Genomic DNA, 27,726 nt, shown 5'->3' with positions numbered 1-27,726 from the left:
ATCTGCCTAAATAATAGAGATCCTGTATCTTATAAGAGTAACTTTCTTAACTTTATTTTGATTTTAACATGTCCTTATTTTAAAAAATAGAAAAAAGAGAGTTCTTATTGAAGAGTTAAGATACAATGATACTTTAGGTTCATTTAAAATAAACTATTATTAAATATATAATTAGGTACTGTTGTTCAGATATCTATGATCCTATCTTTTTCAAGAGACCAAATCTTTTCTGACAACTTAATTTTGACTTTGTTAGGAGACATTGTAAACTCTAAAAAGATGTTTTAATAAATAAATCATCAGAATATCTTTTATAAGAAATTTATCTTTCAGAGTTCCCAAATGATTCCTAGAAAACCTGAAAGATTTGTTCTTTACATTATTTTTTAAAATATGAGGAATGATTAAGTTCACTTATACACTCTATATTAGTTTAAAAGCACTGAGTTCATTGGGAAGAGCTGAATATGAAAGGTTTCAAATTACAGATACTCTTCCTTAGTTAGTTTGTATAGGTTACATATTATCAGTATAACTACTAAAGTAATTTTAAATTTTACTAAAAGCCCTAGACATTTTACAGTACCCTCATTATCTACATTTTGCCTTCAAGGGAAATATTGATCAAATTTTCATGAAACAGGTAGGTATTATACTCTAATAGAGAATTCCATACTCCTTTTCTATATTACCGGTTAATTGAAACAAATTATTCAGACTCTGATGCATGTCTAAAGCCTCTATTGTAAGTTACAGGACAGGATTTGTATCTTCAACAAAGCCTTCTCGAAGTCTTATGAAAAGGTTCTACCAAGTACTTTGAATTCCTCATATTTTAAGAACAGAATCTAGGATTTGAGGTGACATTACTTGGAAAATATTCAGACTGTGGGGTGCCTGGATGGCTCAGTTGGTTAAGCAGGAGACTCTCTGGTTTGTCTCAGGTCATGATATTATAGATCATGGAATTGAACCCCTCATCAGGCTCTGGCAGGAAGTCCAGGGAGTCTGCTTGAAGATTCTCTCCCTCTTCCTCTCCCACCACTCACACGCACAGCACCCTACCCCCTGCCAATAAATAAATACATAACCAAACAAACAAACAAATAAGTTTTAAAAAGAAAGAAAATATTCAGACTGTAACAATGGACTGAATCAGAATTTCCAGGTTTCTTTCACCCAAAACCAGACATACTTCATGGAAATAGATTGCTGTTCCTTGATTAAAAGAACAAGAATCAGGGGGTGGCTGAGTTGGTTAAGTGACACATTCTTGATCTCAGCTCAGGTCTTGATTCCAGGGTCATGAGTTTAAGACCCACACTGGGCTCCACACTGGGCATGGAGCCTATTTAAAACAACAACAAAAACAAAAACAAGAATTAATTATAGATGAATGAAGGAAATTTAATTGTGACTATTTGTTCAGAATATTGTCAATATTGCTTTTTATGTTCTATTTTCAGGGCCATACAAAGATACTCTTTTCTTTCATGAATATTGCTAACATTCAATTTCGTAGACTTTGGTTTTGTAAATGGAAATTAACATGTTTAAATGATTCTGACTTATTCTCTGAAATTCAGAAACTCTTATTAAGTCCTCTTATTCTTTACGGCAATAAATTATTTGCATAGGTTCTATAAGAATATACTTTCATTTTTACTAGTATGTAATTGGACAAATCAATTTTGCAACCAACCATACCTGGAGTGTCACGTATGATAATCATTCTCACTTAATCAGGGATGACAAGTTTATTATTTTAAAATAGGGTTGATTTTAAATGTGCAGCCAACAGCTACAAAACCCCGCCTAGGAAAACAGGCTTATTCTTTGGCTTAAAAGTTCTAGCCTTACTGGTGGAAAGGAAAATTACTTCCTCCTAGGGCAGGAGTCTTAAAAATTTAGAGAACCATAAGAACAAAAGAATTCATCCACATTCAGTGAGATAGTAAGTGAAATTTGGAGGGAAATTTTCCTAATTTGGTCAAATAATAGCAGCTTTTAAAATTGTGATACAAGGCTACTTATAGAAAGTTGCAGTTAAAAGTTAATTCTATGATTTAGCAGCTGGGAAATAGTGCCTAGCTTTAGATTTGCAAAGCAAAATCAAGGAGGTCTACATAGTTAATTAAGACTTTGTTATATCTATATAAGTAACACATTCTAATCTAAGAGACCAGTGTTTTTGTGATCAAGAACAATCTTTGGGATTTATGTAGAATAACAATGAGGGAGACATTCAGAAAATACTGTCTAAGATTTAGAAATGGATAAAAGGATTCCTTGGTGTTCTTTCAATGGAGGGCTGGATATTGTCTAGTGGATTACCTAGAGATTATCTGATTCTATGAGTGTGCCCTGACTGAATTTATACTGAGTAAGCTATTAACAACCCTATAGACATAGACATTATCTTATAGAAAACTGATAGTGATAATAAACAGTTCTTGTCCATAACAATGCAAATTAATTTTATATGTTAGAGTTAAAACAATTTACAACCTTTAGAAAGATTATTCCAAACATATTTTATTAGACTAGAAGAAATCAACTAATTTTACACATATTAGCAAATTCATTTTTGTATTCTCAATTGCTTCAAATTCTCTTTTGAATGAGTTTTAACAAAATCTTTGATACATATTCATTTACATTATCATAAAAGTAACATTTTTAACTTTAAAAAAATTATTTTTTAGCACCACAAATATTTGGGAAAGTGGCTATGTACCCCCAAGTATATATTTCCCCAAATTTGGAAACTGAAAATGTATGAGTCACTTTTCAACAGTGCCTCACTATACCCGATGAAATGGTTTTAATCTTTGTATGTTTTTCAGAATCATTGACAGATTAAAATATGAACAAAAATAAGCAAAGCTGTTTTGGCTTCACTACTGGAGATTGTGTTTGAGCATTTGGTCTGAGCATTTATATTTTTTTGGTCTGAGCATTTATATTTTTTTTAAATTAATTCTATTTATTTATCTCTAAGACTTTATTTTTTTAAAGATTTTATTGATTTATTTGCAAGACAGAGAGATCACAAGTAGGCAGAGAGGCAGGCGGGTGGGGGGGGGAAGCAGGCTCCCCGCTGAGCAGGGAGCCCAATGTGGGGCTTGATCCCAGGACCTTGGGATCATGACCTGAGTTGAAGGCAGAGGCCCAACCCCCTGAGCCACCCAGGCACCCCACATTTATATTTTTTAAAAGCTGCCCTTGTGATTTTAAGGCATAGCTGGGATTGAGGAATTTCCTTCAAGCATCATCTTGGACTACAGCTGAGAAAAGAGGGGAAGGAGACAGATCTGTCAAATACTAGTTCCTCTCTCCTGTTTCAACTCAAATTGCTCTGCTTTTAGGAATTTTTTATTTAGACACTTTTTAAAGAAAGGGTTTCACAGCTCTAAGAAGTTTGAAAATCACTCCCCTTACCTAAAGCCACCCAACTGTAATTCTTACTGTTCCTCCCAAATTCAACACTTAATCCAACACTTAATCCAATGCACTCCTGACGACATGTGCTCTATTTTCCTCTTACCTTACTCTCAGGACAGCGTTCCCTTCATTTCCACATTTCCAAATCTTGTATATCTGTTGTTACTCACCTTGAAAGAAAGTCATGTTCTACCCATAAAGATTGTGTAAATTTTTATTTTTAAAAAAGTGGATTTATTCAATTTTCATGGTTTCTAACAGTTTGTCTTGCATATATATCGATTATAACATTACTTTCTATCATGACAATACATTTTAACAATAACAGGGTCAAATACTCTGTATCTGTTCCTCAACCCACAGTCTCACATTCCTTCCTTAAAAAATATATAAAATACAAAGTCAGTAGGAGAGCTCACACAGGCAAACATTGTCCCATCCCTTGTGATATAAGTTGATGAAAAAATAAAACTGGTATAATGTTCTATTAAAACATCAATCCAGTACTGCTATATGCTTTTCTTCTATAAATATCAAACAAACCCATATAACAGAAGATTTATTCAATGGAATGGGTATTGAATTAATCTCTTGAATTATTTTTTACTATTTCACTTGCCTTTCTGACTCAGTTGAATATTAGTTGTAAATCACTTATCTCAATCTCTCATTCATCGACTCATTTATACACTGGTAGTTTCTTGAGAACCTGTGATATGTCATTGGTTCCATATATGCTCAGGAAAATCAGATGATTAGAACATCCACACCCTCAAAATATGTTGTTGGAGGAGTTAGGGTCTAAACAAAAAATTAAAATAGAGTGGATTTAGTAATATGCTTATCTTCTTCCATAATCTCCCTTCAGTTCTGTCAAATCCCTGTTCATTCTGTAAATCTAAAAATCTATTTGGGCATCACTTCTTTAAAATTTTCTAATTCTTTCCCAGCCTTTGGCATTTATCCAGGAATATAAGATTGTTTTAAAATACAAAAACCAATTGTTCATCGTATCAATAGAATAAAGGAGAAAAGCAACATGACCATCTCAAAGACTCAGAAAAAACATTTGACAAATCCAGCTCTTCCTCAAGATAAAAAAACACTCAAAAAATAGGAAGAAATAGGAAATATATGCACGTGTGTGTGTGTGTGTGTGTGTGTGTACAGGCACACATGGTTATGGATGCTGAGAACTCACATGATCTGCCATCTGCAAGATGGAGAACCAGGAAAGCCAATGGTATAATGGTATAATTCAGTCTGAGTTGAAAGGTCTGAGAACAAGGTAAACTGATAGTGTTAATCCTAGTTTAAGAGCAAAAGGCCAATGTCTTAGCTCAAATACCCAGACAGAGATAATTCAACCTTTCTCTGCCTTTTTGTTCTATTTGGGCTCCCAACAGATAGAGCTGTACCCATCCACCCTGGGGAAGGCAATTGCTTCCCCAGTCCCCCAGTTCATATATTAATTTCTTCCAGAAACACATTCACAGATACACCCAGAAATAATATGCAACCAGATATCTTGGCACTCTGTGTCGCAGTCAAGATGACCCATAAAATTAACCATCATAGATTGTCTTCATTCTGATATGGAACAACTATTAAAGAAACTATACCTAATAATACAATAATAGTGAAAACCTGAATGCTTTCTTCCTAAGATCAGAAACAAGACAAAAATGTACCCTCTTGTCAATTCTAATCAACATTATACTGGATTTTTTTTTATATTGCCAGGACAATAAGCCAAGAAATAAATAAAAGGCATTCAGATTGGAAAGGAAGAATTAAAACTCTCTCTCTTTTTTGGTGACATAATCTTACATATAGAAAATTCAAAGTGGTCTAGTAAAAAAATATTAGAAGTAATAAATGAGTTTAGGCAAGTTGCAGTATATAAGATCAGTATACAAAAATCAATTCTATTTCTGGAAACTCGCAATGAACAGAAAATAAAATTCTAAAAGCAATTCTATTTATAATAGCATTAAAAAGAAAATATAGAGGAATACATTTTTAAAAGAAGCACAAGATTTATATAATAAAGCTTCAATACATTGCTCAAAGACATTTAAGGATCTAAATAAATGGAAGAACATTCCATGTCAAGGACCAGAAGACTTAACATTGTTAGGATGACTATACTTCCCAAATAGATATACAAATTCAATGCAATCTCTATTATTATTCCACTGGGCTTTTTGCAGAAATTGACCAGTTATCCTTAAATGCATATGGAAATACAAGAAGCCCAAGTAGTCAAAACAATCTTGAAAAGAAAAAAAAAAAAAAAACCACTAGGCTCACACTCTTAATTTCAAAATATAGATCAATGGAATAGACTTAACATTCCAGATATAAACCATTACATTTATGGATATCTGGCTTTTCATAAGAGTGTCAGAACAATTCAATGGGGGAAGGATAGTTTTTTGTTTTGTTTTGTTTTTTAAGATTTTATTTATTCATAAGAGACAGAAAGAGAGAGAGGCAGAGGGAGAAGCGGGCTCCCTGCTGAGCAGGAAGCCCAATGCAGAACTCAATCTCAGACCTTGGGTTCATGACCTGAGCCAAAGTAGATGCTTAACCATCTAAGCCACCTAGATGCCTGGGAAGGATAATCTTTTTAACAAATGATGCTGAGACACCTGGGTGCTGACATGCAAAGGAGTAAAGTTGTCCCTGTTCCTCACATCACACACAAGAATTAACTCAGAGTGGGTCATAGACTTAAGTGTATGAGCTAAAATTATAAAACTCTCAGAAGAAAATATAGTAGTAAATCTTTAGGACCTTAAATTAGGAAAAGTCTTCTTGGATATAATACTCATATCACAAGCAACTAAAGAAAAGACATATAAATCAGAATTCATCAAAATTAAAAACTTTTGTGCATCAGTGGACATAATCAAGATAGACAAAAGACAACCCAAGAATAAAAATATTTGTAAATCATATTTCTGTTGAGGGATTTGTATCTAAAAAGTGTAAAGAACTCTTTAAATTCAATAAAAAGATAACTCAATTTAAAATTGAGCAAAAAATATGACTAGATATTTCTCCAAAGATATACAGATGGTCAATGAGCACATAAAAAATGCTCAGTATCATTAGTATCAGAGAAATGCAAATCAAAACCACAATGAGACACCACTTCATTCTCAACAAAATGGTTATAATCAAAAAGATAAAAAGTGTTTGTGAGGATGTAAAGAGATTAGAATCCTCTATACACTGCTGCTGGTAATATAAAAATGTGCAGCCATTTGGAAATCTGTCTAGGAATTCCTCGGTTTGTCAAACTTAACATTATCGTATGATCCAGCAATTCCATTTCTAGGTATCTACCCAAGAAATATGAAAACCTATGTCCACTCAAAAACATGTACATAAATACTCATAGCAGATTTTATATATATATATATAGGAAAGCATCACTCTTATTTTAAAATTCTATATGTGTGTGTATGTGTGTGTGTGTGTGTGTGTATACAAAAAGTGTGGTAAGAACATATAAGATCTCCACTTTCAGCAACTCTCAAGTATATATGACAGTATTGTTAGCCATAATATGAATCATATATTCAAAACTTTTAAATATCTTATATCCATCATATTAAAAAACATCAGATAGGAGATGTAGGAAGTTTCCTTCACAGTTCAAGGGTTATAATGACTATAGTTTAGAAGGCAGTTTCATGTATATACAGAATATAACATTTAAAAGTAAATAAAGATGGATTTCCCAGTTTTAAAAAGCATTTGAATAACTGCACTGAATGATTTCTCTAGTAACATCACAGTACAATATATTAATATGGTAAAATACCCCGAAAGATGACTCTTCACAACATGGAAAATTAACACAGATAGACATCTTACGGCTGGAGTCTGAGAGACTTCTTTTAACTATAATGATGTTTCAACTGTATTAAAAATAAAATAAAATCAGTGACCCACTCTTGCTAGAATAAAATGCTACTGCTGGTTTAAAAGGACATAGGCACACTAGGTTCCACCTGTACACTATGCTCCTTTTAAATTCTCTTTGTCCAGTAAACTTAGCTGCCATTCTATGCCTTTGTAGATACTAATTTGAGACAGGTAGAGTGTTTCCTGGTTCTCACTAGTGTCTGGACTTGTGTGTTAATTTAGGGGCTACAGGTGCTAGAAAAAAACTTGCAAGCAGTGTAAGAGGAGATTATCTGTAGAAGATAAGGGTGGGGGAGATTGGGGTGTGTGATAGACATGATAGAACAGTCCGCATTTGTCATAGAAATGTTGGGGAGATAAGAAAAACAGAAAGCAGAGCTACTTCTCTGTTCAGAGCATCAGAAAACCACAGACCCTGGCAGTAAAAGAACATCCATTCTGTCTTAGGTAAGGTCATAAGAACGCCGTAAGAAAAAGAAAGAAAGAAAGAAAAAAAACTTTGCATACTGAGAAATGGGCTACAAATTATGCATGCAATCCTGCTTTCAAGCTGTAATGGATACAGAGATTTATTCAGCTGGTTTGTGGTCAACATCAAATCTCCATCAGATTCTTCTCACTTAAGAGTGAGAAAAACCTAGAACTGTCAAAGTAGGATCAATTAATTTAGAAAAAAGTATCATCTTGATAACTCAAAGGGAAAAACATATTTCTGTAAATGACTTATCACTATCAACAGAGAAGAAATTTGGAAACATTTTTTCAGTCTCAATGTGATGTGAGACTAAGATTTGATAAAACAGGTGGAAATTCAAGGTGAAGCAGGTTGGGAATTTTGGTGTGTTTTTGTAATGTGAGATATTAGTGAAAAACTAAAACATACTGCCATTTTCTTAATCTTTGATTATTAAAAATCTGACAATCATTTCTTTACTTTTATGACAATTTTGAGTTAAAGTTAATGGTTCAGTACATGTTTGTATGACTTCCTTGACTCAAAGAACATTAACCAGAAAACCGCAGTCATCACTAAGTTGCAAAATTGTTGTATTTCTTTCAACAGTTCTATAAACTGCAATGAGTCATAGCATCTAAACATGTATGCTAAAACATACTATCAACTGTGCTATAACACTTTTCATAGAGTCTGCTTCAAAACCAAGCACAAATAATTTTAATATCAAAAAGCATAAGGAAAACATCACTCTTATTTTAAAATTCTAATAAATCAGGTTTGTTTTACCTAACATAGCTGGTGTATCAATCATTGTGAAAGAAACTAAATTTCTTATTTTTAGCTGAAATTCTTCTTTGATAGCCATAAAATTTTCAAAAATACCTATACTACTAGTTCTTTTTTCAGTTTGAAACTCAACATGTCTTCCTAAATTTGGAAGTTCTTTCAGAAAAAATGTACCCAAAGTAGTAATTAAACAGTGTCCTTACATTGCATAATTCATCTACATCTACAAAAAAAGTGCTTGCAATTTTTAAAAATTTAAATCAACTAATATTTATTATTGTTAGAAAGCTCTTGTATACTATAGGCAATTGTTTGTTGGTTTAATTGAAGATCTTTTACTTATTGCACAATATTCCTTTTAATCTTTCCTTCTTAATTTTCTAATATTTCCACAGTTGAAATAATATCCTTTATTATCTTCTCATCTACTTTTTTCCTGTGTTTAATAATCCATGTTGTTCAATAGCAGTCCACAGTTATAAGCTCAGATCCTATTAAAAATCGTTTTAAAATTCTTGGAAGAGCTGGTCTGATTTCAGGCAACTAATTTCATTGATTCTTTTATGGTCAAGAGAAACTATTTATCAAATTCACTATGTATTTTCTGAGAACATTTCCTGATAATGACTTTATTATTGTTAAAAATCTGTTTATGCAATAAACAGCTTTTCAACTTTGCCTGAGCAAGTTGCAGTTGCTGTTTACAGTGAACTCTGTAACACATCCTCATCTAGACTCTTATTCTTTACTGTTCCAGTTATATTACTAGCTTTTCCACTTCTACTCAATTCTGCTTCAACAGTATACCTTCATTTTAAATTTGAAAATTTGCCCATTTGTACTTTTTAAATTAGAAAAATAATTTAATTATATTTTGTTTAAAATAATAGGATAAATTTCAATTTATATAATTTTTTAAAGATTTTTATTTATTTATTTGAGAGAAAGAGAGAAAGAGAGCAAGCACACCTAAGCAGGAGAAGGGGCAGAGGATGAGAGAGAAGCAAATTTCCTACTGACTGGGGAGCCTGACACTGGGCTCAATCCCAGGACCCTGGGATCATAAACTGAGCTGAAGGCAGATGCTTAACAACTGAGCCACTCAGGCACCCCTATATTTCAGAATAATTGCCAGTTTTGGCTTACATAGTTACTACTGTAACTTAGGTAGTGCATAAACAAACACATTAAAATGTTACATCTGTACACAGAAGAAATCACTTGAACTGGGTCAATCCATTGCAACTGCAATCACTGATTTGTTTATGAATCATACTAAAAATGACACAGGCACTGATCACATGCTCTACAATACAACATTTAACATGGTGAAAAATTTAAAATGAATACATAATTTCGTGTTTAATGGGAATATGTCCACACTACCTCAAGTTCAAATTTTCAATTAAATTAATTAAATAAAATTTAAAATTTTGTTCTAGTTTCAGATAGAATAAATAATGGAGATAAAGGGACAGCATAGGGAGTATAGTCAATGGCGCTGTAATAGCACTGTACGGCAACGGGGGTAGCTGGACTTGTATTGACCACAGCATTATGCATACACAAATCTAATCACTATGTCGTACATCTGAAACTACTACATTATGTGTCAACTATACTTCACTTAAAAAAAAAAATTGTTCCTCAGTTGCACTAGCCACATTCTGTGTATTTAACAGCCATGCACATTTTATAAAAGCCATAACAAAAGAGAACTCCAATCTTATTTCTTAGCCTGAGAGAGTGATATTTCTTTTTATTTTATTATTATTATTCTTGATAGAGAAAGAGAGAGAGAGAGATCACAAGGAGGCATGGAGTCAGGCAGAGAGAGAGGGAGAAGCAGGCTCCCTCCTGAGCAGAAAGCCCAATGCAGGGCTCCATCTCAGGACCCTGAGACCATGACCTGAGCCCAAGGCAGAGGCTTAACCCATTGCACCACCCAGGTGCCCTGAGAGTGATATTTCTTTGAAGAGTTTTGTAGCAAGCTACTGATCTTGACACTGTTAAAAGTGTTCCCAAATCAAAGAAAGAAGTACAAGCAAAATGCTCAAGTGTTTCTTGAGGTAGTCAGGGCAAATCACTACAACCTTATTTTCAAGAAAAGAAAGCAGGGACAATAAATTAGGCCTGAGATTTGGAAAGAAACCATTGCTAATAAGGATAAGGAAGAAGGACGGTAAGATAGCTATTGCATGTCTACTGACAATACACACAGAAAGATATAGGAAGAGTTTAGCTACCATTATTATTTTTAACATATAATTTATTTTGTTCTTCTCACTGTAAGAGTGTTACTCTAAGAATTATGCATGTTATGGCATCAGGGTAAAGTAAATGGAAGTGGCAACTTGCAATGGTTGGGCCCCAGAGAGAGAGCAGCTCTGAAAGTGACCTAGCAGGCTTGACACTCATGCACGAGTTTCTTCATTATGACGAAGGTTACATCCCATGATCTCAGGATTCCTGTTGCCACCAAATTAGTTTTCAGACACCTTCAAATAAAGATGTCTTTCTGACTTTGGAAGTTATCCTCTTGTTAATGCTAATGTATTTGATTCCTTGTGAATAAATTTTGCTGGCTTTCTTAAAGTAATCTCTATTGTTTTTAATTCACAGACATAAATAGCTCTAGTGTTTTCCCTGGATTCCAGGGCGGTCTGTTTCATGAACATCAACATCTTCAATATCATCATCATCATTGTCATCATCAAATTGGAGAATCCTTTATGAAACATCTTCCTAAAGGTATCAGGTAGAACTAAAAATGGTTGTTTTTAAACATGATTATTTCTTGGTCATGGCCATCTTAGTCACTTCCTTTCACTTTGACAATATGGATATACAATTCACTCCACTAAATTCTATTTCTTAGAGTTAGGCTTGGTTATTTTCTTCCAGTGTTGGAGAGAAGGCCGATATAACAAAAACATCTATATAAGAATACTTAAAGAATTGAACTAACATAGATTTCTCTGATACCAGTGTAGGTATTGGGCATCCCAGTATAACTGAGAAACTGAATTCCAACCCCAAAACATTCAATGCAAATTCTTAATGAGAGTACAACCATGCAAATGTTATTTCTCATTTATAGACATGGCAAGGCTAAACTGCAGCTAACGTAGATAAAGAAAGATATTTCTATAATCATTCTAAATATATACCAATATAGCTTAACTAAAAAAGGTTAATGGCTACTCCTATATATTTTTAATACCAGATTTTTTTCTTTTTCACTTAAAGACAAGATTGTATTAGGAAACCTAAACAGCTAACCTTAATAACATCTCTCTACTAATTATTCTTTAAGGTTTGATTAAAAACATCCATTAAATTTAATATTTTAAAACATTAAATTTTTGATATTTTAATGCAATGAACATTAAAAATGAATATCTCAATTGATATCTTAAGTATTTAAGTTATAAGTTATTTCTTTGCTATATGTGTGAGTTTATATATAAACATACTTTGAAAGTTTGCAGTGACTAGGTGAATGGGTTTGGAAATTAGCAAAAGGCTTTTTGTTGTAGACTTTATCTCAAGAAAAAAAATTATTTCTGAAAGTATCATAAGAACATTCTTATAATCCTATTTTACTGATAATGAATCTGTAAAGCGTACTCCTGAAAAAAGCATCAGTACCTGTGTTCAGTGAAAATATGATATTTGTAAAACTATATAAAGGCTTGAAGTCTTTAACACTGAAACAAGAAAGAAAAAAAGAACGAGATAAAAGTATAGCCAGAGAGAGGGGCACCTCAGTGGCACAGTTGGTTCAATGACCAACTCTTGATTTAGGTTTAGGTTATAATCTCAGGGTTGTGAGATCAAGCCCTGTATTGGGCTTCCCGCTCAGCAGGGGGTCTTGCTTTCCCTCTCCTTTTGCCTCTCTCCCTGCTCCACCACTGCTTGCTCCTGCTCTCTCTCTCTCTCAAATAAATAAATAATCTTTTAAAAATATTTATAGCCATAGAGAAAATACTGGAGACTTTTTTTACAGGATACTAAGATTTACCCTTGCAGGTTAGACTTCGGCATTTTTTCTTTGTTTTCCTAAAATTCTATAGTTCTCATGAGTATATGCATTATTTTTTTAAAAGATTTTACTCATTTACTTGACAGAGAGAGAGAGACACAGCAAAAAAGGGAACACAAGCAGGGGGAATGCAAGAGGAAGAAGCAGGCTTCCCACTGAGCAGGGAGCCCCATTCAGGGCTCCATCTCAAGACCCTGGGATCATGACCTGAGCAGAAGGCAGAAGCTTAATGACTGAGCCACCCCGGTGCCCCAGGTCATATGCATTGGAGAAAAAGAAACTTGCTAAAATTACAATGGTTAATATTTATGGAAAGGAAGAACAATTTAAAATGGGAGTTTCTCTTTTTTTAGGCATTAATTCTGAGCATGAATTGTTTGTCAAAGTAAATCTCACGTGTTAATAAAAAGACCATTAATAAAAAGATATTAATTAAAAGACGATACATAATAAATGGAAGTGACTGGATTCATGATACATTTTATCTTTTCAGCAGTACAAGAGAGTAATCTAGAATATTTTTTTTAAAAATCTACAGTAAGGATCAAATCACAAATCAATCATAAATGCAATTGAGTGTCAGATTTTGGCATTGACCATAGGTAAACTAGATGTATTTCCAGGAATGCAAGCATTCATAGTGAGGGAAATGGTTTCAGCTTTACAGAATTTAACGCTTCAACTATTAAGTTCCTTAAAACAAGGATAGCAGTAAGTACATACTGGGAGTTTATCACGTGTTTAGTGCTTTATGTGAAAAATCTATAAGACATAAAATCACACCACAGTTTATCTATAGAAAGTCTGGAGAGGTTAAATAAATCCCCAGTGAGTGACAGATGTATGATTTCACAATACAACCTAGCTTACGCTTTTAAACATTTTGTTAAGCTGCTTTGTATTGACTCAACAATCTTTATAACCATTATTAATTCTCCTTTCTAATTATTTGGTCTTTATTTAATTGTTTTTGTACTAAATTAAAATGAAACATAAACTCATTGTGTTCTGAAAACAGTCAAGGGACCTACAAAGCAAACTAATTTATTGTGTATCCTCTAATTAGCTGTAATTACAATATTTAATAAAGGAAACACCTACTTTCAGAGATAATCAAATCTTTTCACTGAACTCCACTAGTGTTATGGTATATACAATAGGCTAATAATAATCAAGAGTATTATTCAAATGCTGTCAGGAAAAATAAATTACAATTTATTGCCAACCCTGAACTATTCTTCCACTAAAACAGATTTAAAAATGGAAACTGGGTATAAGAAAGATAAATTATGTAATCATTCATAATTTAATTCCAATTAAGGTAACATATCTTTTTCCTATAGGACACACTCACTCATGCACATGGATACACATGCAGACACATTCACTCATCTGGAAAGTTGGTTACTTATGAAACGGAATTTCTCTTAATACAGGATGTCAATGAAAGTGCTCACATGTATGCACTAGACATTTAGCAACTGCTTCAGTCAATAATATCAGCATAAAGAGCCTGAATTATTTCAGAATAGGACTTCTTTACAACTAAGACATTTAGCATTAATATTTAATCTAGTCATTCTTTATTAACATATAATGTATTATTTGTTTCAGGGGTACAGATCTGTGATTCATCAGTCTTACACAAGTCATATTTTTAAAAGGAATATTTTTGAGGAATCTATTATATTCAGTTTGCAATTATCAACACCCATGAATAAGCTCTAAAGTTTATTTTGTCCTTTTTCCAATCTCTGTCACAGTAGGGTGAGGGTATAAAAAAGGAAGGATGCTTTATGAGTTATGTTTGTTACTTGTCACTATGTGGGATGAAGTAATGAGGTCTTTGACTATTAGAAGGGCTGATGACCCTATATTTTGCTTGCTGCCAAGGTGGAAAAACTGTTCTGTTTTGTCTTTAAATGAAAGTTAGAACATCAAAGATGGCAGCAGCAGGAATAGTATGCTTCATTTTGCTTTATGGTATAATGGAAGAACCAAGTCAATGACCATATGATGTCTTTAATCAGCTCTTAATATCAAAGAGCAAAGTGGTATTATTGCCATTAGCACTTTTGGAAAAGAAGTAGGAAAACAAATGAACACAAGAATATTCAACTGACCAAAGACGTTAATTAGTGTAAAGTGCATTTGCAACAACAACAAAAAATAGCTTTTTCCCCCAAAAGACATCCCAGTGCATGAAGAATCAACAACATTAACTGCCAAGGGTATTCTGGATTAAGTAGAAGTTCCACAGTATTCAATCTGTAATTAACTGACAACCTAGAAAGAGAGTATGTTTTTATCGATACTCTAAAGTTGGATTCCCCCTACCCAAAAAAAACCCCACTAAGCGTGATTAATAGATACTTCTTAGCCACAATTCCAATTAATAAACTTTTCTCAAAGACTTTACAAAGCAGAGAAACTGGGTTGTAGAAATACCAAATGATGCTTTTATGTTATCATTTCTACAGAAGAAGAGGAATTTTCATTTTAATTATTTTTATCTGAGAAATAAAACATTTCATGTTTTAAGTAACAATTTTTATATTTATCACAGCCTATATTTTTATGTCCAAAAATATGCCTTTCTCAAATCCCCTTCAAATTGTTGCCTAACCAGTGGCTATAAACTCATATAGTGACAACTATTATCCATTATCCAGTACTTGACATGCCAGCTCAACATTGCTGTATTAACTGACTTTTCGAGTTTTCTCACTCCCTGTGGGGCCCTCTCTCCTAAAATTGATGAGGTGCAACCTGGTGTTTGAGCTGCCATGCCGACTTGACAAACAGCAAGAGTGATCCCTGCACAGAGTGGAGGAGGGAAGGCAACAGAGAGACAGGATCACAGTGTATCCTGGAACGACAACAGCCTCATGCACTTGCCTTTCAAGGCAATTAAAACATTGCTTTTCAGATTCTACAGTTCAGCCAAACACAAAAACTCTTTCTTTTATTAAAGTCCCCCAAAGCTTCCTTGGTACATGTTGAACATTAGAGAGGGATTAAACTTTTGTCCCTCAGACATTTTAGAGAAGCTAATGTAAAAGTTGCTGCTCTTTCCAACTTTAAATACTTTGAAACTCTAATCACTTCTTATAATTCCCAAAATGGTGTTATCACTTACTCTTTTAACTATTGAATTCACTCTGGCAGAGCTAAGGTAATAAAACCCATCATCGTCTAATTTTCAGACAGCTTGATAGAACCAATGTTCTTAGTATAGATAAAGTGTAATGAAGCACTTTCTTTCCCATAGGAAAGTCTTCGACTCATATGCTTTGATGCCAACTAGCCTTCACATCTGCTGTTTCACCATTGATAGCTGTAACTTGGCATGCTAAACTGGTGACTGATGAAGCAGCTTTACTCAAAGGCACCATTTTATTTCTTGCAATGGGAACATAGTAAAACGGTGTTGGTTTCCTGTAGGCCTTATGCAAATCCCTGTAATAAACATAGGATCAGGCCTCACATATAATAAATTGTGTGTTAGATGAGAATGGGGGGAGGGAGACAATCTCCTTGGGTGAAAAGAACCCCCTTACTATGCCCAATAAATTAAATGTATTATAAAGAATTATTTTAAATATTCATTTCAAGACTAATACTAGATAGTAATAACATACAATAATAGTTTTAAAATATCAACGTTATTTTATTAAATAAAATATTGCTACTTAACTTGATGTCAACATTAATCCATTACCAACAACCAATATCTTAAAACCATTAATGAAGGAAAAAAAATATTTGGGAGAAAAAGAGAAATGGTACAGGTACAAAAATCTTTGCTGAGATATTTTAGACTTTGAGAAAAGTTGCTTAATTAAAAATGAAGAAAACATTAATTTGGACAGATGAAAATTATAGTAACAGTATTAATCACTAATCTAAACTGACTGCCCCGATACACTGGTGTTCGATCATATAAAGATTTCAGGTTTTGTTTTATTTATTTAAGCATGAAAAAAAAAAAAACAATAAACCAGATTATACACAAACTTGAAACACGAAATAAAAAATTCACAATAAAGTTTCTATTGATTCTACATAATCACTGAATTATTACTTAATTGGTAACTTGCAAGCAAGTTATTTGAAGATATTTTTAATTACTTAGCCTGGAGAGGAGCCTGGGCCTCAGTATTCTCTAAAAGTCCCCAAATGATTCTAATGTTCTAATGGGCAGACAAATTGAGATGACTGATTTAAACATATGGATATTTTAAGGATTTTTAAAACTTCGTGAACGATATACCCGAACAGGACAACATAATAACTCCATCCCTTGAAAAAGAAAAACTGATGTAAAAACCGAGGCTGTCTTCTTGCTTGTGAGAATAATGTGATTGCCCATTACAGACAAGATCATATTCCCATGTAGCACCCATGCCATCCAGTCCCACTGGTTGCAGCACACCTACATCTACCATTTTGATGAATAAAAGACTAGCGCATAAGTTGAAGTAGGGATTTAATTGGGGATCCTGATAAAATAGTATCACAAATTGTGCTGGGCTATGGTCTAGAATTTAAGTTGCAAACATAGAATTTAAGTTGCAAACAACCTATCGACAAATAAAATATTTTAGTCACAAAATTTTTATGCCAGTATAACATATGCTCATATTAATACTCCATTTTAAACTGGTTTTTAGTCACAGAGACAATATCTCCCAGGTGAGACCCAAAGCTAAAATTTGAGATCTAAATTATTGTCATTATTAAGCATAAATTGACCCCAAATCAATAAAAATGACTTGAAAGCAAAACTTTGTGGCAAGTTAGACATGGCAACTCTTATATAAGCAAGTAATTAAGAAAGAATCCCTGTACTTACTGAGGTAGTAGCATAATGAATTTCTAATTATTATATTGTCAAAGAATCCCTGCTGGATATGTGATAGAAAATGATTAGACAATGTATAACAATAAATTGGATACACAATGAAAGACATGTCCAATTACTATCCATGTGCAGATAAATAGTTATTCGACACTTTCTTTGTGATGACCATACTTAACTGGGAATTTGTTACATAGAATATGAAAGGCATTTAAAGAATACGTTCTGGAGATCTAAAGTTAAGCATCGTGAATATAGTCAGCAATACTGTACTATAAACTTTAAAGTTACTAAGAGACTAAATTTTAATTGTTATCACTACAAAAAGGAAATGATAATTATGTGATGTGACGGAAGGGTCAGCAATGCTATAGTGATAATCATAATGCAATACATAAATTTATCAAATCAACATGTACTCCTTAAATTTACATAAGTTGATGCCAATTATATCTCAATAAAAAATAAAGTGCTTTCAAGTCATTTCAGATTATTTTTCTTATCTTTGTAAACTAATAGTTCAATTTTATGCATACATATATGGACTTTCAGAATGTTTTACTGCCAATATAGCAAGAGGAAACTAAACACTCCTTTTGGAAAACCATTTTTCAATGTGTAAAATTACTATAGATGTCATTTTGAAAATTTACTTCTCTAATGTGTAAAACTCTTCCCAGTAAATATACTTTCACAACTAACCACTGCTCTAATTAAAAACAACAAATATAAGTTATGGTTTGTGCAAATAAAGAAAAAATATGAGAAAGTCTAATGAATGGTATATGTTTCTAAATCCATTTATAAAGTATATGCCGTAAACTGCCAATTTTTTTTACATTCTATCTCTCAACTCGAAAATTACTTATGTTCTTTTGGCATTTAAGAAGCAAAAATCACTCAAGCTTTCAAAAAATCATTACAGGCATGCCACACAAGCAATTCAGGCTTAAAAACTTATACTGTCACCCTAGCGTAATTTAATTTTAGAAGACCATTGAACTGATAAGCTCAGAATAAGTAGCAGATTATAAAGAACATGTGACAGCTATATCTGCCCCAATGGCTTAATGCAAGTGTTTTAGAAATTTAATATGATCAAACAGTTGAGGTCATGTGGATGAACCAAAATGACTAATGCATTTAGCTCTTCTGAGTAATGATGTTATGCCATGATATCTTTAGCTATTACTTTTATTGTTGATACTAAGAGTCCCTTGGTTATTGCTTTCATAATTAATAAGTCACTTAACCTCTCTATCGCCCAGTTTCCTCATCTGTTAAATGAGCATAATGATAATTGCTTCCCACCTTCCTCAGGGGTTGCAGTAAAGATTAATGAGCTGGCATTTAGAATGTACTTTGAGTTCTCCCAAAGAAGGAGACTATGCACAAAGAAAAACAAAACAAAACCCTCTCTGTGGCTAAGTACCAAAAGATAAAACTTTCCCTCCAGATGGATTAATCCACTTGCTTGCATTCCTAACACTATAACCTACATTTCCAAATAAACTGACATTTAACCTAAAGTTCAAAGGAAATGCCACAGAGGGCTACACATTTTGAAAAAAAATGAAAACAAAAAACCGTTTTAGTTCTCCGCAGATTAGCAAACTTTTGAAGATAATCACACGTTCTATCTAAGACCCTTTGTCATAGGTTTTCCATCAATGAATGCAATAGTCATTGTGCCAAGGGACAACTGGACAGAACTGGTAAAAGAAGTGAGTTTCTGCCATAAAGAGAACCTAAACATGTAACACTGATGTAGGGTCACATGGTAGATTGCAACGAAATGATTAGTGGAAAATGGGAATCTGTGAATATAGGAGGAAATAATATTCTTAAAGTGTGCCTTAGAATAAGTTGGAAGATTGAAATGCATTAATAATCTTTTGACTTGGCCAAAGAAAGTCTAGACAAAGTGACAAAATATTCAAGGTATCAGCTAGTTACTTTTAGCTACATAGGATAATAAGGTAGCACAAGAAAGATAAGGAGTATAAGCAATCATAAGAACAATGAAGAGAAGAAGAGGGGGAAGAAATAATTTAAAAGAACTGGGCTTTTTGTAACAGTACTTAGAGGTGATTCAGCAGACTTAGAATTTGCACTATTGGGTACTTTCAAGTGTTCCTAATCTTTAGTGTCTCAAGCCAGTAAAAGTTCTCCGGATTGTTTCCAGTCTGTAATTAAAGAACAAATTAAGTATGTTGCTTGAGGTGTTAAGACCTCTGAAAAAGCTGGAGCAATGCCTTTAGATTATAAGTGGACTCAATTGGATATATTTAAAGGTCACAAATGTTTAGCAGAAATTGTATTGACAAAAGCATGGTCATGCTGGTATAAAAGAATTTAGAAGACCAATGAACTGATAAACTTGCAGATCACAAAGAACACATGGTAGTTATATCTGCCCCAATGGCTTAAACCAAACATTTTAGAAATTTAATATGATCAAACAGTTGAGGGCATGTGCGTGAGCCAAAATGACTAATGCACTGAGATCTTCTAAGTAATGATTGTTATACCATGATACCTTTAGCTATGACTCTTATTGTTGATACTACAAATCCCTTGGTTATTGCTTTCATAATTCTGTTCAAAATGTACCAAGTCTCTGGGCTTCCAAGTTTCTAGAAATAGGATTGCGGACTTGTAAGCTAAATAAAGGTTGATGTTACATGCCACCGAGTTTTTCATTGCCTTTTAAGCAACATTTTTGTAGCAATCAGTAACTAATAAAGCCCAAACCATATGCAAAGCCTGTGCAGGGAACAAGAGATCCCAATGTGAGGGATACAGAGTCAGTCCCTGCCCCGCTGCTATGCTGGGTAGTGTAGAAATAGGAACCGAGCAGACAGCTTAGGTTGAAGATTTAATGAGAACTGAAGTAAAAAGTACTCAGAAAATAGAAAGGAGGATTACCTTACCAGAACTGGGTAGATTTGGGTATAGGAAGGATCATGAAAATTTGGCTGGGATAAATGAAGTATAAATAAGGGCTTAAGGAATAAAGAGAATATAACCAATAAGGTTGATAAAAAGGGACAAGTGTAAAAAAATAAAATAAAATGCATAGCAGGCACTGGAGAAGCAGATGCATCATGTACTTGTGGCACAACCTGGGGCTAAAAACTCAACAGTTCCGCTATAGTTTCAAGTGTGAGAGTGCCTATGAAGTAAGAAGTCGTCCACCCATGAGGTGTCTTATAAACACACTGAGGAGCTAGGTTTATATCCTAAAGCCAAGGGGAGAAGGTAATTTTTGGAGGACTTTAAGTCACTCCGGTAGCACTAGAGAGAACAACAGGGACAAAACTGGGGGTGGGAGGGGAAGTTAAGTGGTTCTACAAGACACTGGTCAGAGATGACACTAGTCTTCTGAACCAGGACAGTAGTGAAGGAAGTAGATATGTAGGAAATAGAATGGACAGGTGTCAGGAGGTGCCTGGAGATGTAGGACATATGTCTAAGATTTAACACAATTTTTACCACATAAGAGATGATCAGTAAGTGTTTCTGGAATAAAAACTTGATATCTTACAAATAAACATCCATATGACGTAATTGAGAACATCAGATGTATGGCAACACGGCTAATGTAGAACATCTTGATCATTGGGTTAAAAAAAAAAGTTAAAATTAAGGATAAACAAAAAGAATTAAGGATAAATTTTTTTTATATTAAACATTTTTATAGTTCCCTTTATCTATGATTTGCAATAAACTCCGCAAAGAATTGCTACATGCACCTCAATATACCATTTCAAAATACACAGTCTAGAAAAGAGCTTCCAATAGTTTCTTTTTATTTCACTTATGAAATTACATCTTCTTCATGAGAACAATAATTAGAAGACTGAAGCAATTTCAATTAGATAAATATGATGTGATCTCTTTTTGAAATGATAGATCCTACTGTGGGTCATAGAAATATAATTGACTTCACTATGTTTAAAATCATCCTAAATTCTGAATATTTTTAATTAGCCATGTATTTTAGTAATGCTAATATATAACATCTGTCAAGCTTTAACTAGATGGTTAGCATATCATGTAGAACTTTCATTTAATATTCAAAGAATACTGTAAGGATGGTCCTGTTAGTCATTCCAATTTAGAGATGAGGAGTCGTGGTTTACAAGGAACAGTATTTTATCAAAACACAGCCAATAGGCAGTGAAACCAGGAAGTAAGCCCCAGTTTTTCCGATTCTACAGTTTTTCTTTCATTGGTAGAAACTATTCTAAATTATAGCCTATGTTTTTAGAAGTATTGAGGGATTTACTTTAGATATTTGATACTATTCAACTGTACTTTTAAAATGTGGCAGAGCTTTTTAATAATAACCATAAAAGAAACATCTATCTCCTTTATATGATCTTTTTCGGAAGGACAGACTGTATTAGTACATGCAACAAGCCAGAGACTTCAGTTGATCAAAGTCAGAGAGAGAATTTGTAAAAATTGGAAAATGTGAATCATGGGTTGCAGAGAAATATAAGTGATTCAGCATCATTTTGTAAAACATATGACTCACTTTGAAAATCCAGGGATTCTCAAAAGAAGTCATCACATCTACAGGCTCTAGCTGAGTTATTTTTGAACATGTACTCTATATGTATTCATTCTTTTAATCTTTATACTTCAGGGAGAAAAGAATGTGCTTGTTGCTTGATAACATCCTGTATAGTGTTTAGCCCTGGGCAAGATTTCAGTTGTACTCCACCCAAGTTCCCAGATTCTAAGAAGGAAGCTTTGACAACTCCTTTATTGTTTTTCAATAAAATCCCTGGGCCTTCGGTTAGTTTATCAATTAAATATGATTAAGCACGTCCTCGTGAGGTCATGCAGTTTTCTATTGTTTACATGGAATAACACTGAAGAACTACCAATCTGCTTGAGTTATTTTACCAGTCATGGCTTTACATTCATCCTTGGGAAGAATGTATGTGGAGTGTAATGGATATAAAAGAAAAGAAGAAAGAACTCTTCTGGAAGACAATATACACATAAGCTCAATAAACAAAGTCAAGCATGTTCTTTGGAAAAATAATTATTTAAGTTGTAGAATGGCATGACTCTCAGTTTTTGCAATACTGAGGACTTACCCCTTTTCGACCAGGTATCTTGAGCCAGCTCTTCTTACTTGTCGTAACAAAACTATACCATTCTTTGAAATAATTTTCTGGAACTGAGCATTCAAAGCCATTAACTAACAGCAGGGCCTTGTTAAATTTGTAAAAACAAGATGGAAATTCCTTTAGAAATCAGTGCCTTAAGGGTTCTTCCTAGAGTGTTTGCATGCATTGCCATTAATTAAGAAATAAAAGAATGGTATCAAATGTAAACAGAATAAAGAGACTACTCCCTGGTTCATTGCAGAGTTGCGAAATGAGCACACAATCACTTCAATTTCAGACAGCTAGGGAATATTTTTTTTAAATGTTATGCCCACGGCTGGTATAAGTGTATAATTTAATAAACTAAAACATGAAGTTGAAATTAGTATCATTTAAGGGTATACTAAAATAACTAAAGAAAAATCGATATCTAATGATTCTTTTAAAATCTCTTTTTTCTGATTTCAACAGTAAGAATTCAGTATGTGGTCGGTCAAGTTATCAACATAAGGTAATTGTCAACTTAGTGATTAACACTGTGTGGTTTTTATTGTGACTCTTGTAGATTTCAGAAGGCCTTAATTCTACAGAAAGAAAGTCTGTGCTGTTGGAAACAGAAAATGCTTCTATGTCAATTTTCTCTTGGTGCTAGAGGTAACCCCGCCTGTGAGAGCGAAAACAAGAGATGAAAGAGGGAAAAGAGAAGTCAATAGCAAGGAGAAGTGAAAGTAGGGGGAAATGATGCTAACACTGAAGAGTAATTGAACTAAAGAAATTAAAATTTAAAAAATGTAAAAAGAAAGAGGAGAAAATTGAAAAGCTTGAAAATACAAAAAAGGGAGAAAATAAACCTAAAGCTAAGAAAAAAAGAATTTTTTTCAAATTGATTTTCCAGAGATAAACCTTGCTCATAGAATAAAAGAGCTTTGAAACAGGATATTTGAGGCTTCTGGAAAATAAAAATGAAATGAAAACTCTGATATATTTTTGGTATTTTTTTTCTGATGTATTTTTGAAACAGAAATACTCACTTCTGGTATCAAATCACTGCTTTTAGGCACTTTGTGTTATTTTACAAACTCTTCTTCCAAAGTCTTAGATGCATGCTGTAATAATTTTAATGCATCATATATTCACTCCCTACAAGTTTATTGATAGTGACAATGTGCATTAGCATTTTCAACAGCTGATTTCTTTTAAAAAAAAATTGTATAAGAAAAGCTATCTCTATCAATTCTGAATATCCAATCAGAGAAAAATTGATGAATTCCAATTAATATAGTCAAATTGCATTATACTGATCATAATACTGTGCTCATATTAGGTTATTCAATAAATGTGATTAAATAATAATGATTTTGCAGTTAAATGTAAAATACATATTCAAGTTTTCATCTAGTCATATGAGAAATTCACTTTGAAGATAATTAAATGTTAAGAATTACATAGATTTGATTAAACACTCAATCTATCTCATTCTTTGGATATTCAGTGTCCTCCAGAACTCCAAAGTAAAATCTGATTTAGTTTAGTAGAAATTTTTATAATGAAAACTGCATAATTATTTGGCAAGGTTGCTGTTTTAAGTCCCATAAAACCCAGTTCCATGATTGCTGATTTAGTCCTCCGTGTCCAACTAAACTATAATCTTCTTGGAAGTGAGAAATAGATGTTCTTTGCTCTAGAAAACCAACATGTAGTGCCATTTCTGGTATTCAGTAGGCACTTAATGAATGTTTGATGAAAGAATTTACTTTATAGCTGAGTCATTTAAAAAAAAAAAAAAACCTGTACCACTTCTGCATACTTACATGGCCAATCCCTTATATGAACAGTGAAGGAAAATACCAATGCTTACAATTTCTGCCCAACCTACAAAGAACTTAAAAAGACTTGGTAAAATATAAAAGGCTTATGAAGTGATACTGACTTCCTGAAGGGAAATCTCCCTATTTAAACTACTTTGGGCCAGTGAGATCAACTGGAGTAAGAAAAAGGGAATAATAGAAAGGAGGGGAAGGCACTCTATATGCCTGGAATTTGGTAAAGGACACTTTCCATTTAAGCATCTCACAGGGCTGTCCCTCTGGGACATTATCATTGATAACAATCAGTTCAGTGGCAGAGCCCATTTTCAGACTCAATGCCTTACAGAATATTAGGCAGATGAATATATGGGAAACAAGAATTATTTTTGCTTGTTTCTATTATTTATTTTCCTTCTTTTCCACAGGCTTCCAGACAAGTAAAACTTGTCTCACCTGAACAGAAAGAAATGTATGTATGAGAAATAATCTTGCATATAATCATTCAATTCTTCTGGAATAGCCAAGCCTCATGAAGTTTGAATCTACTAGTACTTAATATACATATATTAGTAAATATATTAATATATAACTAATACACTACATTAATATAGTCATATTAATTCTATGTTAATATATATTATATTTATATATACTTTTATATATATATTTATAGTCAAAGATAAAACCTTGTTGAGAGAAAAACATGTTACTGTGGACAGATTTTCCTTTGAACAAAAAGGAAATCCTTGTAAAGCAAAAACTCCTTGAAAGTACTGAGTTTCTTTTTTAAGTATTGAAATGTTTTGCCTTGATAACCATGTATTTAGCTGTATCCCTCTCTATGCCCCAAAGTACACATTATTGATTATTCGGCACAAATAACAGTATTGCTACACACATTCATTAAGAGAGAAAGGTTTATTTTCACTCTGTCATTTTAATACATAAATTGTAGACAATCAGAAGGACTTACCTTGAAAAAAGTCATGGTTGCACCATCCTCCACCGCACCGTACTCTATCTTGGTTTGTTTAGCTAAATCATCAGCAGAGTCAATAGGGGATTCCATGCGTTCCACTGTCAGAAAGGCGGCTAAGTTAGCAGTATACGAAGAAATGATGATAAGTGTGAAAAACCACCAAATGCCTCCCACTATCCTGGTGGAGAGCGCTTTGGGCATGAGCTCAGAACCTAACAGAGATTGGGGGAGGGGGGAGGTGAAACGAATACAGAGAATTCGATCAGCAGTCAGATACTTTTGGTCACAGTGGCAGAATGGAATCACTGTGTAGTAAAAGCTTAAATCACAGGTTCACAGAGTGCTTTAGTAAGCAAGCAACAACCACTGGGAGAGCAGAGGCTGCTTTCAGATAATAAACAGTCTCTTAGGACACTTAAAGTATAGTGGCAGGAGACTGAGACAGTACAAACTAATTTGTAATAATGTTTATAAAAAATAACACTGGAAGGGAGAAGATAATCTCTAGTTTATAAACTACTTGTATACTTTTTCATATTCTTGTTAGTTACTTCAGTTTTAGAAGAAATGATTTAACATATGTTCAAATCCATTTCTTAACAAGCTTTATGTAAAGTTTCATTTTTCTTGTGCATGAAATCTCATAAATTTTATTTATCTTGCCATTTTAAAAAGTTATGTTTACAAAAACACATTTCAATTACCTACATTCCTTGAGATTTGGGGTTTTGGTCCAGGTTTGTTTTTAAAATAAGGTAGTAAATTATTTCCTTTTGTATAAACAAATGTCTCCCATCACTATAGTTAGCCTCAATGAGAAGAATCAGAATAAGAATAAACAGTTAAATTGTCACAAACTTATTTTTACATATATATAAGTATTTCATAAATATATTACAAACATGGCTGGAGTTGCCTGCTCATGGTATTAATAAAAGCATGGGATCCGAGAGTTCTATTTTACTTTTGATTATTATTAATTTTAATTACTTTATATTATAAAATAAAATCCTAACAATTTTAAAATCAAGTCTTACGGTTTTACCACATTGTTTACATTAAACACACTATTTACAGTCTAAATGTTGAAATCAATCCACATCAGCATGTGTGATTTTTTTATAAAGTATGCAAAATTTATCGATTTACGTAATATATTGCTATACACTTTTAATCATTTTGAATCTGTAATCAAGAAAGCATTGGCTACCAATTACTTAATTTTGAATAGGGTTTGAGTAAAATGGAATGAAGCAAAGACGGACTGCTTTTGAGGATTTGTTTTGTAGTCGCATCTTCAATATAATCACTGATGCAATACCATAACCCATGTTTAGACAGAAGGAAAACTACAACCAATCATTCATGTTAGCATTGAAGAGAAGTGGTTATCAGAACTGAAATATATCAAAACAGCCCACCTTACACTGCAGTTCATCTTACTCTTGTAATTTCAAACAAACAGACAAAATCTTAAAAAGCAGACAGATTTGGACATGACAGCCAACTCCAGCTCCAGACTCTGCCTACCACTCTGTGAGGAAGAAAAAACAAAAAACAAAACAAAACAGAAAAGTACCTTTCTGATGTGGTTGCTCCTAGGCCCTGTCAGACACACACTCGAACACTGAAATACTAAAATTCTCCCAAGATGGTCAGCAGCAGCTTTGGCTGCCCGTTCTACATTTTTCTTTCTTTCTTTCTTTTTTTTTTTTTTTTTTTTTTTTTTTTTAAACAACACCACCAATAAAGTCAAACAAGACTGGGAAAGAAAAGAACAGTGGAGACATTCGACAAAAATGGCCCAATTACCACAAGTTCATATCTTACCCAAGGACTTAAAGCGAGTACCTCCTAGGCTTGTGAATCAGAGCCTGGTTAAGGGCTGGCTGTCATGTACTCAAGGTAACGTCATGTCCAGCACTATATCCCACTAATTCCTGGGGAGCTGGGCATCAGCCAATTTAGTATGGGTTCCTCTTTCATGTATCCACCAGCAGTGAAGTAGTTATGTGGCAAAGCAAATGTATATTTGAATTTTTCATTGCTTGGATTACTTGGCATAATTTCAGATATAGCAAATACTGTCTTATTTCTAATTGCTAGATTGTATAGATATGAAGTTAATCTTATCAGTACACAAATCTCAAAAACCTCCAAATATTTTAGAAAATAGAAGTGAAAAAAAAGAATTTTAATTTTTCAAAGTGGTAGTAAACATAATTAAAAAAAAAATTCTTTGTCATGTTTGGGTCTTTCTTATCAGGATAATTTACTCCAG

At 33.2% G+C, this 27,726-nt stretch overlaps 1 protein-coding gene across 5 annotated transcripts in view; it reads right to left on the bottom strand.

The window, feature by feature from the left end:
- GRIK2 (glutamate ionotropic receptor kainate type subunit 2) overlaps positions 1–27,726 on the bottom strand; it is a 638,416-nt gene that overhangs the window by 97,347 nt on the left and 513,343 nt on the right. For all 5 annotated transcript variants that reach the window (XM_032858210.1, XM_032858211.1, XM_032858209.1 and 2 more), the window contains one exon: positions 25,440–25,657. In XM_032858210.1, coding sequence (XP_032714101.1) covers positions 25,440–25,657 — 218 coding nt within the window. The remainder of the gene's footprint in view (positions 1–25,439; positions 25,658–27,726) is intronic.

This window comes from Lontra canadensis, unplaced genomic scaffold, assembly GCF_010015895.1.
Source record: "Lontra canadensis isolate GAN:19392208 unplaced genomic scaffold, GSC_riverotter_1.0 scaffold14, whole genome shotgun sequence".
NCBI lineage: Eukaryota > Metazoa > Chordata > Mammalia > Carnivora > Mustelidae > Lontra > Lontra canadensis.
The sequence above is the reverse complement of the archived record's forward strand: the minus strand, read 5'-3'. Positions and strand labels throughout refer to the sequence as shown.